General features: G+C 45.7%; 1 protein-coding gene across 2 annotated transcripts in view; it reads right to left on the reverse strand.

The window, feature by feature from the left end:
• The window catches only part of STEAP1 (STEAP family member 1), a 50895-nt gene that overhangs the window by 14160 nt on the left and 23786 nt on the right, over positions 1 to 12949 (reverse strand). For both annotated transcript variants that reach the window (XM_077490886.1, XM_077490887.1), the window contains exons 4-5: positions 7814 to 8323; positions 1743 to 1907 (exon numbers count right to left, since the gene is read on the reverse strand). In XM_077490886.1, coding sequence (XP_077347012.1) covers positions 1743 to 1907; positions 7814 to 8323 — 675 coding nt within the window. The remainder of the gene's footprint in view (positions 1 to 1742; positions 1908 to 7813; positions 8324 to 12949) is intronic.

The raw sequence follows: 12949 nt of genomic DNA on the forward strand, positions 1-12949 counted from the left end.
CACTGGTCCCCACAAAGTGTCACTAAGGCTGCTTTCACACTGGGGCGAGAGCAGCGTCGGCGGTAAAGCGCCGCTATTTTTAGCGGCGCTTTACCGTCGTTTTAGCGGCGGTGCGCGGGCGCTAGCGGGGTGGTTTTAACCCCCGCTAGCGGCCGAAAAGGGGTTAAACCCGCCCGCAAAGCGCCGCTGCAGCGGCGCTTTGCCGGCGGTATTGCCGCGGTGTCCCATTGATTTCAATGGGTAGCAGCGGTATAGGAGCGGTGAATACACCGCTCCTTCACCGCTGCAAAGATGCGGCTGGCAGGACTTTTTTCACCGTCCTGCCAGCGCATCGCTCCAGTGTGAAAGCCCTCCGGCTTTCACACTGGAGTTAAAGGGGCCGGTTTTTTTCAGGCGTTACACAGGCGCTATTTTTAGCACTGTAACGCCTGAATACCGCCCCAGTGTGAAAGCAGCCTTAGTGTCCCATTTTTCTGCTGCAATATCGTCCCGCTAAAAAATCACTGATCGCCATCATTACTAGTAAAAAAAAAAAAAGTTCCATAAATCTATCCCATAGTTTATAGCAGCTATAACTTTTGCACAAACCGAACAATATACACTTACTGTGATTTTTTTTTTTTTTAACAAAAATATGTAGCAGAATGCATATTGATGAATACATAAAAAAAAACAAACAAACAAACATTTATTGGATATATTTTATAGCAGAAAGTAAAAAAAAAAAAAAAAAAAAGTGAATATATATTTATATCAAAATAAATAATATTTTTCAAAAAATTGTCTGCTTTTTTGTCTATAGCAAAAAATAAAAAAATAGCACGGCCACGCAATTGTCAAAGTAGCGCACTGCCAAATTGCAAAAAATGGCCTGGTCATAAAGGTGGAGTAAACCTTCCTTGGCTGAGGTGGTTAATGATGGGTTAATGAATACACAGCTGCATTTATTTGTCTATTATATCAGGCTATAGATCCACCTTAAACTGTTTTTTATTTTGAGGCAAGACTAATGAGTTCATTTAGAAATAAATGAATGGCAGTGCACCCTTCCGGCTATAGTACGCGGTGTTCACCTCGTGTGCATCACTGGAAAATAAGATAATAAAAGCCAGAACTCTCCATCAATAGACAGTGATCTGCACAACACATGTGATTTATGCTGATTCAGTCTTGGAGCACCTGGAAAAACCACAGAATTATCTGGCCAGAAAACCTACAATAGTAAGGGAAGTTCAGCTTCATGGCCACTAAAATAAGGTACTAAAAATAAATTGTCTGGACGACCACTTTAACACTTCCAAAAATGCCAGTAGCCTGGCTGTCACCTCTCTTCTTGGTACTCCTGACATTTCACTTACTGCATGCTAGTTCCAGTCAGTAGAACTTAGATTTTTTTGCATAACAGGTTTACTTTAAAAAGGAAACTATAATATTTTTTACATTTAACTTTTTTTCCTGTTTTTTTTTCTCGAAAATATGCGTTTTGTTTTATATCTGTTTTTACCATATGTGTGGCTGAACTCTATGGACATTTTGTTTGTTTTTTTATGTATACAATCATTACTTGAGAAAAAAAAAAATAAAAATAAAAAAAGTTATCCTTTTTAATCCTGACCATTAAAAAATAAAAATATATATAATATATAATAAATAAGGACGAGGCTTGCAGGTGGATTATTTTATTTTCATGCTGTGCAATATATCAGTGATTTATGAATTGGAGATTAATAAATGAACCATACCTGTATGAACTGGTACTCTCGCCATGACAATGAATTGCTGACTGATGGAATTGATGCGATAGCCAATATGGCTAAAATAGCGAGCGATATAATGCCCAGACACACATAGATCTCCATTCTCCACACGTCATGCTCAATCCAGCTGCTTTCTTTCTGCTGCTTCACCTATTAAAGAACAAAACATAGTAACTTTAAAACACTTCTATTCCATGGTGGAATGGAAATGAAAATGATTTGGTGAAAAAAATAAAAATAAAAAAAACAATTCAATATTTGGTATGACTACCCTTTGGCTTCAAACCAGCATTAGTTTGTACACTTGCCCAAAGTTAGGGATTTTAAAGGATTAGAGTCAGGTTATGATTAACTAATTATACCAAGCATGTGTAGGTTGAAACACAGTCATTACCTCAAAAACAAAAACAAAAAAACAGCTGTGTAGGAGACTTAAAACTGGGCGAGGAACAGCCAAACTCTGCTACTAAGGTGAGGTTGTGGAGAACAGCTTCGTGTCACAGGTCATACACCATGGCAAGACTGAGCAGAGCAACAAGACAAGTAGTGATGCACCGAAATTTCGGCCGCCGAAACATATCGGCCGAAAATGCCCTTTTTGGCAATTTGCCGAAAGAGAAAAACGTCCGATAAGGGAGCCGAAAATGGGGCGTGGCCTGGGTGGGGGGCGGGGCTCCGCCCCCCGCCCCTGGTGATGCCCATCATGGGGGGTGTATAGCGCAGGAGAGCCACCTCCGCCGCCTGTTTGATCACAGCGCGGGGAAAACATCACAGCTTTCATGTCAATAGCTGTGTGTTCCCGGCCGCACGCCGTCACACACAGCCCCTCCCCCTTGTCCGGGCACTTAGATAAACAGATCATCCGCAGGATTGGACGAATGTCAAAGTGCCCGGACAAGGGGGAGGGGCTGCGTGTGACGGCGCGCTTCCGGGAACACACAGCTATTGAAATGAAAGCTGTGATGTTCCCGGTGCTGTTATCAAACAGGCGGCAGAGGCGGCTCTCTTCCCTGCACACAGTGCACAGGCTGGCTGCAAAATGGCGCACAGGCTGGCTGCAAAATGGCACACAGGCTGCAATTGGCTGCAATGGGGCACACTGGCTGCAATTGGCTGCAATGGGGCACACTGGCTGCAATGGGGCACACTGGCTGCAATGGGGGATGCCTCCTGTACCACGTCCTCTGTCTCTGACCACCTCCTGTACCACGTCCCCAGTCTGACCATCTCCTGTACCATGTCCCCAGTCTCTGACCACCTCCTGTACCATGTCCCCAGTCTGACCACCTCCTGTACCATGTCCCCAGTCTCTGACCACCTCCTGTATAAAAATATTTTTTAAAAACAGTCATTTTCGGTATCGGTGCTGTTTCGGTTTCGGTTTTCGGCCTAGTGTATTTTTCATTTTCGGTATCGGTTTCGGCACCAAAAAACCCATTCGGTGCATCCCTAAAGACAAGGTCTTTCCCATGCAAAGATTTCAAAAGCAGACTCGGGTTTCATGATGTGCTTTTCAAGATTTTTTTTGAAGAAGCACAAAGAAATGGGAAAAGCCGAGGACCGTAGACTCAGTGGTTGGCCAAGGAAACAATGTAGTAAGACACATCATGCTTACTTCCCTTCAACATCAGAAGATGTCCAGCAGTGCCATCAGCACAGAACTGGTGGGTCCCAGCTACACCCATCTACTGTCCGGAGAAGCCTGGCCAGAAGTGGTCTTCATGGAAGAATTGCAGCCAAAAAGTCATATCCCGATGTGGAAACAAGTCTAAGCGACTTAACCATACACAAAAACATAGGAACTGGGATGCAGAAAGATGACATCAGGTTCTCTGGACTGAGGAGTCAAAACATTAAATATTTGGCTGTTGGTTTGCCGAAGGGCTGGAGGGCAGTACAATAATGAGTGTCTGCAGGCAACTGTGAAGTATGGCGGAGGATCAGTGTAAGTTTAGGGCTACATTTCTGCAAGTGGAGTTGGAGATTTGGTCAGGATCAATGGTGTTCTCAATGCCTAAAAATACAGGCAGATACTTATCCATCATGCCATACCATCAAAGAGGCATGTGATTAGCCCCAAATTTATCCTGCAGCAGGACAACAACCCCAAACACACACCCAATGTCATTAAGAACTATCTTCAGCGTAAAAAACAACAAGGAGTCCTCGAAGTGATGATTTGGCCGCCACAGAGCCCCGATCTCAACATCAGTACGTAGCCCTAATATGGTACTCTGTTTTTATTGCTCACCCACCCCATGGTATATGGTTCACAAAAAGTGGAATCATCTGCTTATATCTGCATGTACCAAAGGCTTTTCTGAATCTAATGTTGCAGACCGGTGATTTATAGTTCGCTACCCTTCGTTATATGCCCCCCCCCCCCCCCCCCTTTTTTTATTGCATGTCAATCCTTTCTTTTTGAAAACTGAAATAAAAAAAAAAAAAAAAAAAAAAAAAAGGGAAATAAAGATTATATAAATAAAAGCTGAAAATTGAATAATATTAAACTTTTGAGATTACATTAACATGTTTAACTCATGAGAATTTAGGGATTCATTTTAAATCTACAATAAGTAGCAGTGAAGAATCATTTGCAGGCTTTATCACCTATTGAATCCTGTGATGTTGCTTGCAGCATGCTAATTAATGCACAGTGATGCAAAGCATGATAGTTCATCTCTCAAACACAAATAGGTACCACATTTACTTACATTGGCAAGATTATGCAAAGCAAATTAAAGCAGTTAGATGTTGATAGAGACATAAAATAGAATGGTTTAAAAAAGGAAAAAAATAAATTCAAAGGAGAACAGATCCATCTCCTAAAGACACTAGAAAAAAAAAATGGAGTCTTACAAAGTGGGTAGGATTATAATAGTGTGCACTAGGAACAGCCTGAGCAAGCTTTTTGTCCTGTAGTATACAATTAAGAGACATTATATTACCAAACGAGGCGAAAAGGCCTGGCTTGCGGTCTCCACTCTAATTCATCCCAAAGGTCTTCTATCGGGTTGAGATCAGGATTCTGTGCAGGCCAGTCAAGTTCCTCCACCCCAAACTCGCTCATCCATGGACCTTGTATGTGCACTGGTATGCAGTCCTGTTGGAACAGGAAGGGGCCATCTCTAAACTGTTGCCACAAGGTTGGGAACATGAAATTGTTCAAAATGTCCTCCCTTCAATGGAACTAAGGGGCCAAGCCCAACCATAATCCCCCTCCACTAAATTATTTAGATCAGTGCACAAAGCAAACTCAATAAAGACATGGATGAGCGAGTTTGGGGGTGGAGGAACTTGACTGACTTGCACAGAGACCTGACCTCAACCTGACAGAACCCTTTGGGATGAATTAGAGTGGAGACTGCAAGCCAGGCCTTCCCATCCAACATCAGTGCCTGACCTCGCAAGTGCGCTTTTGGAAGAATGGTCAGACATTCCCATAGACACACTCCTAAACCTTGTGGACAGCCTTCCCAGAAGAGTTGAAGTTGTTATAGCTGCAAAGGGTGGGCCAACGCAATATTGAACCCTTTGGACTAAGACTGGGATACCATTAAAGTTCATGTGCATGTAAAGGCAGGTGTCCCAATACTTTTGGTAATATAGTGTATCTGTTTTTACTCCAATGCTCATGTTCACTCCAGAGCTATCCCCCACACTACTTTTCTGCCACAAGATGTTCTCAGGCGTTGGTGGTGGAATGATGGGCAAAATAATTTAACCTTCTTCCTGAGTCCAGACCATCATGGACCTACCCCAGTCCGATTGGACAGTGAAGCAGAAACAGCACAGTGATGAGCTTATTCTGTTACACTGGTCGCTCATCCCATTAGCATGCTTCTTGCCAGCACATGAACTAAATTGCTCATAGGGCTGCTTCTTCATCTCCCAATCAGGCCTGCTGTAGATGACAAGCGGCTGTGCTTACCCTGCATGTATGCGACATAACCATACCTAATGTTTTCCAGCGGTTTTCCTAACCCGCCCCCACCATGACACCCATATAAAATCATACATAGGCGGACTAGTGGGATATGTCATGAGCCCCTGCACCATATCAGTGGCGGCCCTACATGCAGGGCGCCAGACGCATGGATTTAAAAATTTTTTGTGAAGTACATGATTAAAGCTTGAGGCTCTAATTGGCTTAAAAAAAAAAAAAAAGGGTGGGCTCAGGGCGCAGTACTGCCCACCCAGTTGTGTGACAATAGAGAATTAATATTTGCCATTATCTTCCTGATTCTCGTTCCAGTCAATCAGGATGTGGGTCATGAGACCCAACTGGCCAGGGAGTCTTAGGACTTCCTGTTTGGCCAGGAGGAGAAGCAACGGCCTAGCTCTTTCTTTCCCCTCCCCCTAAGGTAAGGCCTCTAATCACCACCTTCCCGTCTGCCTCTCATGCGCGTGTGGGGGGGGGCATTGATCGCCGCATTCCTGTGGGGGATCAATCGCCACATTCCCGCGTTGGGGGTGGCCGGACGAGGTCGATTTCTGCATTCCTGCCCATCTCCCGCATCGGGGGGGGGGGGGTGTTTGACATTAGTTTGCCGTCTCCCCAAATATTGAGCACTGGCTGCCACTTTGCCAAACGCAATTGACATGGTCTATGTTGTTACGGGAGCAGTTAGCTACAACTCAATCACCAGAGAGCCCCCTGGTGTGTGTCCCTTGTGGACGGTTGAAAGTTGTGTGTTGTGGTTTTGTGAAATTGTTGGGAATAGATGCACAGCAGAGTTTTGCTGGACAATCATTGAGCCACTCAACAAAGGACCTTTATCCGCCATGCTGTTTATGCTCAAGACTGTTTAGCATCATTAAAAACCTGCATTATATAGGTTTCAACAGTATACATGAATGCAGCATCAGTTGGGTCTCTCTCATTCTTGGCAAGGTATAGGGGGCTGTGATGTTAAGGAGCGTCCATTAAAAGTCCACTCTGTCTTTTCCTTGAAAACAACTATTCAATTCTATGGAATGGAATGGCTACCCAACCAACTGATCTCCTGGAAAATACGGGCACTGAGAGACCATGTTAAGAAACAAGCTGTACTTTCCACTTTATTGTACTACAACCCAACTATTGCTTGTCTGCAGGAGACACACATGGTAGGGGACGTTGTTGTTTCTTTTCACAAAGCTTTGTTCAAAGCCCAGCCCTACTCAACCTATTCCTCCTATGCGTGTGCGGGCGAGTGTTTTGATCTCTTCATCAGGAATGTTTCCTGCAGGCAAAGTCTGTTAGATCAGGAGGGTCACTTTGTATTTCTGATGTGTGTTCTTTATCATACTATTTCATTTTGGCCAATATTTATGTGCCTCCGTCTAAGGCCCCTTTCACACTGGGGCGGTTTTCAGGCGTTACAGCGCTAAAAATAGCGCCTGTGTAGCGCCTGAAAAAAAACGGCCCCTTTCACTCCAGTGTGAAAGCCGGAGGGCTTTCACACTGAAGTGGTGCGCTGGCAGGACAGTGAAAAAAGTCCTGCTAGCCGCATCTTTGGAGCGGTGCATTCACCGCTCCTAAACCGCTCCTACCCATTGAAATCATTGGGACAGCGCGGCAATACCGCCGGCAAAGCGCTGCTGCAGCGGCGCTTTGCGGGCGGTTTTAACCCTTTTTCGGTCGCTAGTGGGGGTTAAACCCACCCCGCTAGCGCCCGCAGACCGCCGCTAAAACGACGCCCCAGTGTGAAAGGGGCCTTATAGCAATGATGCTTTGAAGAAGCTCTTGAGGTTTATGGCTCAGTACCCAGTCGACCCCAGGCCTGGAGGTAGAGGATTTTAATAATGTTTTAAACCTTGCCATGTGTTGATCCACCCCTAGCAGCACTACAGAAATACAAACTGAAACAAGGCTATAAGTTGGGTAGTGGAGGTGGCCAATATCAAAACTGGAGCAGCTGTGCATGGCAGCCATTAAGCGCCTATCTTCAGTTTGTTCAGTTAAGCTATGAAAATGAAAGCTGGACGCCGATTGGTTGCCATGCACACCTATGCTAGTTTTGATAAATTCCCTTCATTTTATTGCAATTTCTGTACATGTTCTAGCACTATACCTGTTCATAGGCCCAGTTCAGGAGCTTGTACCTGTAAGACCTCCTCATGGGATAGGACAGACTGTAGATGGCATGCATTGCCCCAATGAAGAAACTTAAGAGTCCAAACTGCTTGCGTCTCAGCATCCATGTGTTTAGCCATGACGGAAATCTCTTGTATTTTGTGCCACGACGAAGCTGAATGATCGTGGCAAATATTCCAGGTAAATAGGCCATGGTTAGCAGAGTGATGGCAACAACTGGCAAAACTTTATTCACCACCAGTATTGGAAGTCTATAGAATTCATTTTTACTCTTCATAACATAGGGGTGCAATACTTCTCTAAGAAATGTATATGTAAACATGAATAGCGCCAGCCAAAACGCCATCTTCACTGGTAAGTGCCATTTTGGAAAAATGGAAGTCCTGTGGGAGGAGCTAACAGAGTCCCAATCAAGCACATCGTAGTAGATTGCTCTATCCAGAAGGTCAGGATCCGGGCTGTCCGATCTTAACTGTAAATCCACATTCTGCATAAGATAAAAAACACATTTATTACGTATATGATACACACTATGTGATGCAATTTATACATTAGACATTCGTATATTAGTAACAGCTGAACCCGAGAAACAAAAACTAATATATTCCCCCAGAGCCGAAGGGGCTGCCTAGGCCAGAATAGCGAAATAGGGGAAAACAAAAACACACACACACACACACACAATTCTGTCTTCCTACCACCTGTTGTAAGCCTTTTAACCACTTCACTGACAATTGCGTGGTCATGAGACGCTGTGCCCAAATAAAATGTCCTTTTCTCCCACAAAGAGCTTTCTTTTGGTGGTATTTGATCACCTCTTCAGTTTTTATTTTTTGTTCTATTGACAAAATAACCACCGACAAGTTTGAAAATATATATACATACATATACACATATACACATACACATATATACACACACACACACACACACACACTCACACACACACACAATAATAATATTTTTTACTTCTTACTTTACTTCCTGCTCTAAAACATATCCAAAAAAAATAATAATTATAATATAGTAAAAAAAAAATAAAAAAAAAATAAGCCCATTATTTGGTTCAGATCGTTTCAATCGTGTGTGGCGGCAACCAGGAGAAGAGTACAAAGACAAGTGTGTCTTGCACAGTGATGGTCATCTTACTTCAAAAAAGTAATTAGTTAAGTTACAAATTACTTCTCCCAAAAAGTAATTGCGTTAGTAACTCGGAACTCGGAGCTTGGCCTGGATCAGCATGGCATGAGGAGCCTTAGACGGGAGCTCCGCTTGCTATACGTTCCGAATCCCAATATCCTGGGGTTATCACAGCCGATTGCAGACCTCACACCTGGGTGGCACGGTACCCTGCATGTTCTGAGAGCATGTCACCCCCAAAATTGAAGCTTGCCATCGCTGCTAAGCTGGCTAGATATCGCCATGGGGGGGAAGGAGGCCACAGAGGAAAATGGCGCCGACCCCTCTCCTGCCCCTGCAGAGGACCCGAATGCCAGAGTCTTGGAGGCTATATCCGACTGCAAAAGCGCCCTCATGGGCAAGATCGAGGAGGTCAAGGTAGATGTCTCCCTGCTCCGCCAAGACATGCAGCGACTCAGGGAGAGGGTCACAGAGGCGGAGACCCGCATCAGCCGCGTGGAAGACGAGCTGCCGTCATTACAGGTCACCACAGAGCACCTGCAACACCAGCTAACGGCGGTAATGGCGAAGCAGGACAATATGGAAAACTGCCTCCGCAGGTGTAACCTGAGATTTGTTGGTCTGCCCGAGGGTGAGGAGGGCCCCGACCCCCCCACTCTTTCCTGGAGACTCTTCTCACTACCACGTTTGGCCAGGCGGAGTTCTCTACTACCTTTGTGGTGGAGAGAGCACACAGGCTAGCTGCTAAACCCCCTCCACCGGGCGCACCACCGCAGATGTTTATAGCTAAAATGTTGAACTTTCGCGGCCGGGATGCGGTCCTTCTCCTCACGAGATTAAAGGGCAATATCCCCTACAAGAATGTGGAGATCCAAGTTTTTCCAGACTTCTCAGCAGATGTCCAGAAAAAGAGAGCACTCTTTACTGAAGCCAAGCGTCAACTAAGGATCCGACACTATTCGTACGCCATGCTCTTCCCGGCTAGGCTCTGGGTGGCTGGTGAAGACACATTTCTTCGATACAACAGAGGCGGTTTTTGCATGGCTGGAGAACGGAGCGGCCCCCGCAAGAGACCCTGCCTAAGAACTCTTCTGCACTGGTGGTACGCAGACTCTGCTTGGGAGAGAAGGTGCTGCGGACTCACCAGGACCGGACTCCTTGCGGGACTAATGATTTCCCTCCCAGGTACTGTATCGTTATCTCCCCTCCGTGACTGTCCCCCCTTTATGAGAGAGCCCTCTTTGCTGATCCAGTGTGACTCCCTGCCCCCATCACCCTTGAAGCCCCTGTTTGGTCATCTACAGCGTGCTTTCCCTGCAACAATCACACGAGGTGTGACCCCACACACTTGATTGTAACTGCAAGCTGTAGACCTGCAACGTCTATTGGGATGAAAGATCTTCCCCTCCTGTCCCGCTTTACCCCCCGAAATGTATATCCTAAAGATCCAAACCCAGGAGGTGCTTTCGTCGTGCATCTACCCATTTTACAGCGAGCAAACGCCCCACTAGTTTTATGGGCCTTCCTAGGCCTGTCTGGCATTAAGGACTTTAGTGAATTTATTATGCTACGAAGAAGGTTTCCCTGCTCTCTTCGGTCGTGGTACAGTATGGCAGGGTTTCTTTCACTGTGCCAAGGGGCCGGACGGGTCAGTGTGTTAATACAATTGTTGGAAATGTTAAATGTTTGGTTTGTTGTTTTGCAGTATTGAAGTATTGAGCAACGAAGCAGTGCTAGCAAGTGGCAGATTAGGGTGCTAAATAATGTGCAGTGTATCAGTGGGCTACTAGGAAATGTTGAAACCTTTGATAAAGATGGTAATGTGTGCTCCCGGGACCCTATGTGCCTCGCGGGCAGTGCCGTGGGCCTCCCCCCACGTGGGGTGCGGGGGTTGGGGGAACCGATATACACGCTTGTCGTAATGATTGCTTTGAAATGTATTATGTGGAATGTCAGGGGACTGAGAGCCAAACCGTAGCGGGATGCAGTCCTCTCCTATTTGAAAGTAACTCGGAACTCAGAAAGAAGACAGAAGACAGAAGAGGGAAGGAAGAAGGAAGGACTGAGGAGACCGGGCTAGTAAAAGAGCTGCAAGAAGATAGCGGAGGAGCCCAGAAGAAGACGCCGGAGAGCAGGAGAGGAGGGCGGACACCGGGAGAAGAGGCCGAACACAGCAGAGATGTCACAAGAAGACCCCCGGAGCTGATTAATAAATTACTTTAAAAAACCTGTGTTGTGTTTTTTTTATTAACACTTTTTTCCCCAGTTGAATGGGTAGGGGTACATCGTACCCCATACTCAGTCACATAGGGTAGGGGGCCAGAATCTGGGGGCCCCCTTATTAAAGGGGGCTCCCGGATTCTGATAAGCCCCCCCGCTTGCAGATCCCGAAAATCAGCGGCCAGGATTGTCGGAAAGAGGCCCTTGTTCTCATCAACATGGGGACAAGGTGCTTTGGGGTGGGGGGCCACCCTTCCCCAAAGCACCACCCCATGTTGAGGGCACGTGGCCTGGTATGGTTCAGGAGGGGGGGGTGCTCACTTGTCCCTACCCCCTTTCCTGACCGGCCGGGCTACGTGCTCAGATAAGGGTCTGCTATGGACTTTGGGGGGACAGCATGATCCCCTCCCTTCAGAGACTGGGCCACTGGGCAGTATTCCAACATGATAATGACCCCAAACACACCTCCAAGATGAGCACTGCCTTGCTAAAGAAGCTGAGGATAAAGGTGATGGACAGGCCAAGCATGTCTCCAGACCTAAACCCTATTGAGCAGCTGTGAGGCATCCTCAAATGGAAGGTGGAGGAGCGCAAGGTAACACAAATGATGGTAAGCCAAGGAAAACAGAATATTTTACCACTCTGGTGTCATTATGTGGTCCTTTGCTTGTGTTGTATTGACTGACTTTTAGAAAACCAGCAGAGAGAAGGAGAAGCCCCTCGTTGGTGTACTATCGGGACAGACTGTTAAACCGGAGGTTGTGTTCAATCCTTTGCAATAGTTCACAGCAAAATCAAAACATTTTGTAGACGCGGCTGGTTCAGGGTACTCTCTAGTCTGCAAATAAATCAAAGCTGCAAGAATTGTCATGGGGTAAATTATTAACAACTTGTAAGATCAGCAAATACCGGCTCTCTATAGACAGTTGGGTTAATAGTAAATTTAATGAATCAGCCATTTAAAGTGAACAACTCACTGAGAAGAAGAATCAGCACAAGGGACACATTCAAATGACTAAGTTTTGACCACTGTGCTGATTTATCAGATTCTTGTTTTAGCTACACTTACTACTAAAACTTGAGAGTGCTTCCAACTTCAGCTTGTTCAATTAAGCTTTGACAAAAAATAAATAAAATAAAATATACCTGGAAGCCAATTGGTTTCTATGCAAAGCTGCACCAGATTTTGCACTCGTACACACGGTACGATTGTTGGCCAACCGAGCGTTTGATTTTTGTCAAAAGGGCGTGTGCCAGGATCTTGTTTTGCATATTAATGGTACACAATTGTCATGCCACAAACATGAACGTAGTGACGTACTACGAGGAATTTCAGCTCGAGCGCCACCCTTTGGGCTCCTTCTGCTAATTTTGTTTGGCGAGCACCGATTCCGAGCATGCGCGTTTGTACTTTTGACTTGTGTGACAGATTTGGGTACTGACCAACCGAAAATCTGACATCAAACCGTTGTCCGCTGAAAATTTACTAGCCTGTCATCTGACATTTATTGGCCGAAAGATGTCTGTTAACTGAAAATCCCCTGCCAACAATCGTACCGTGTGTATGAGACTCTAGGCTTTAACCGCTCACCGACCAGCCATCGTCATTATACTGCGCCAGGTCGGCACAATCCCACCAACCATCGTAGCTGTAAGTTGGTCCCTTTAAGAGGGATAGCAGGCACGCGTGCCCGCTGCATTGCGTGGGTGCTGTTGCGTGTGGCCATCGATCGCAATGACCGCCAGCGACGCG

The sequence above is a fragment of the Lithobates pipiens genome, unplaced genomic scaffold (assembly GCF_037356315.1).
Source record: "Lithobates pipiens isolate NorthernLeopardFrog02 unplaced genomic scaffold, aLitPip1_a1.2 Scaffold_19, whole genome shotgun sequence".
Taxonomy (NCBI): Eukaryota; Metazoa; Chordata; class Amphibia; order Anura; family Ranidae; genus Lithobates; species Lithobates pipiens.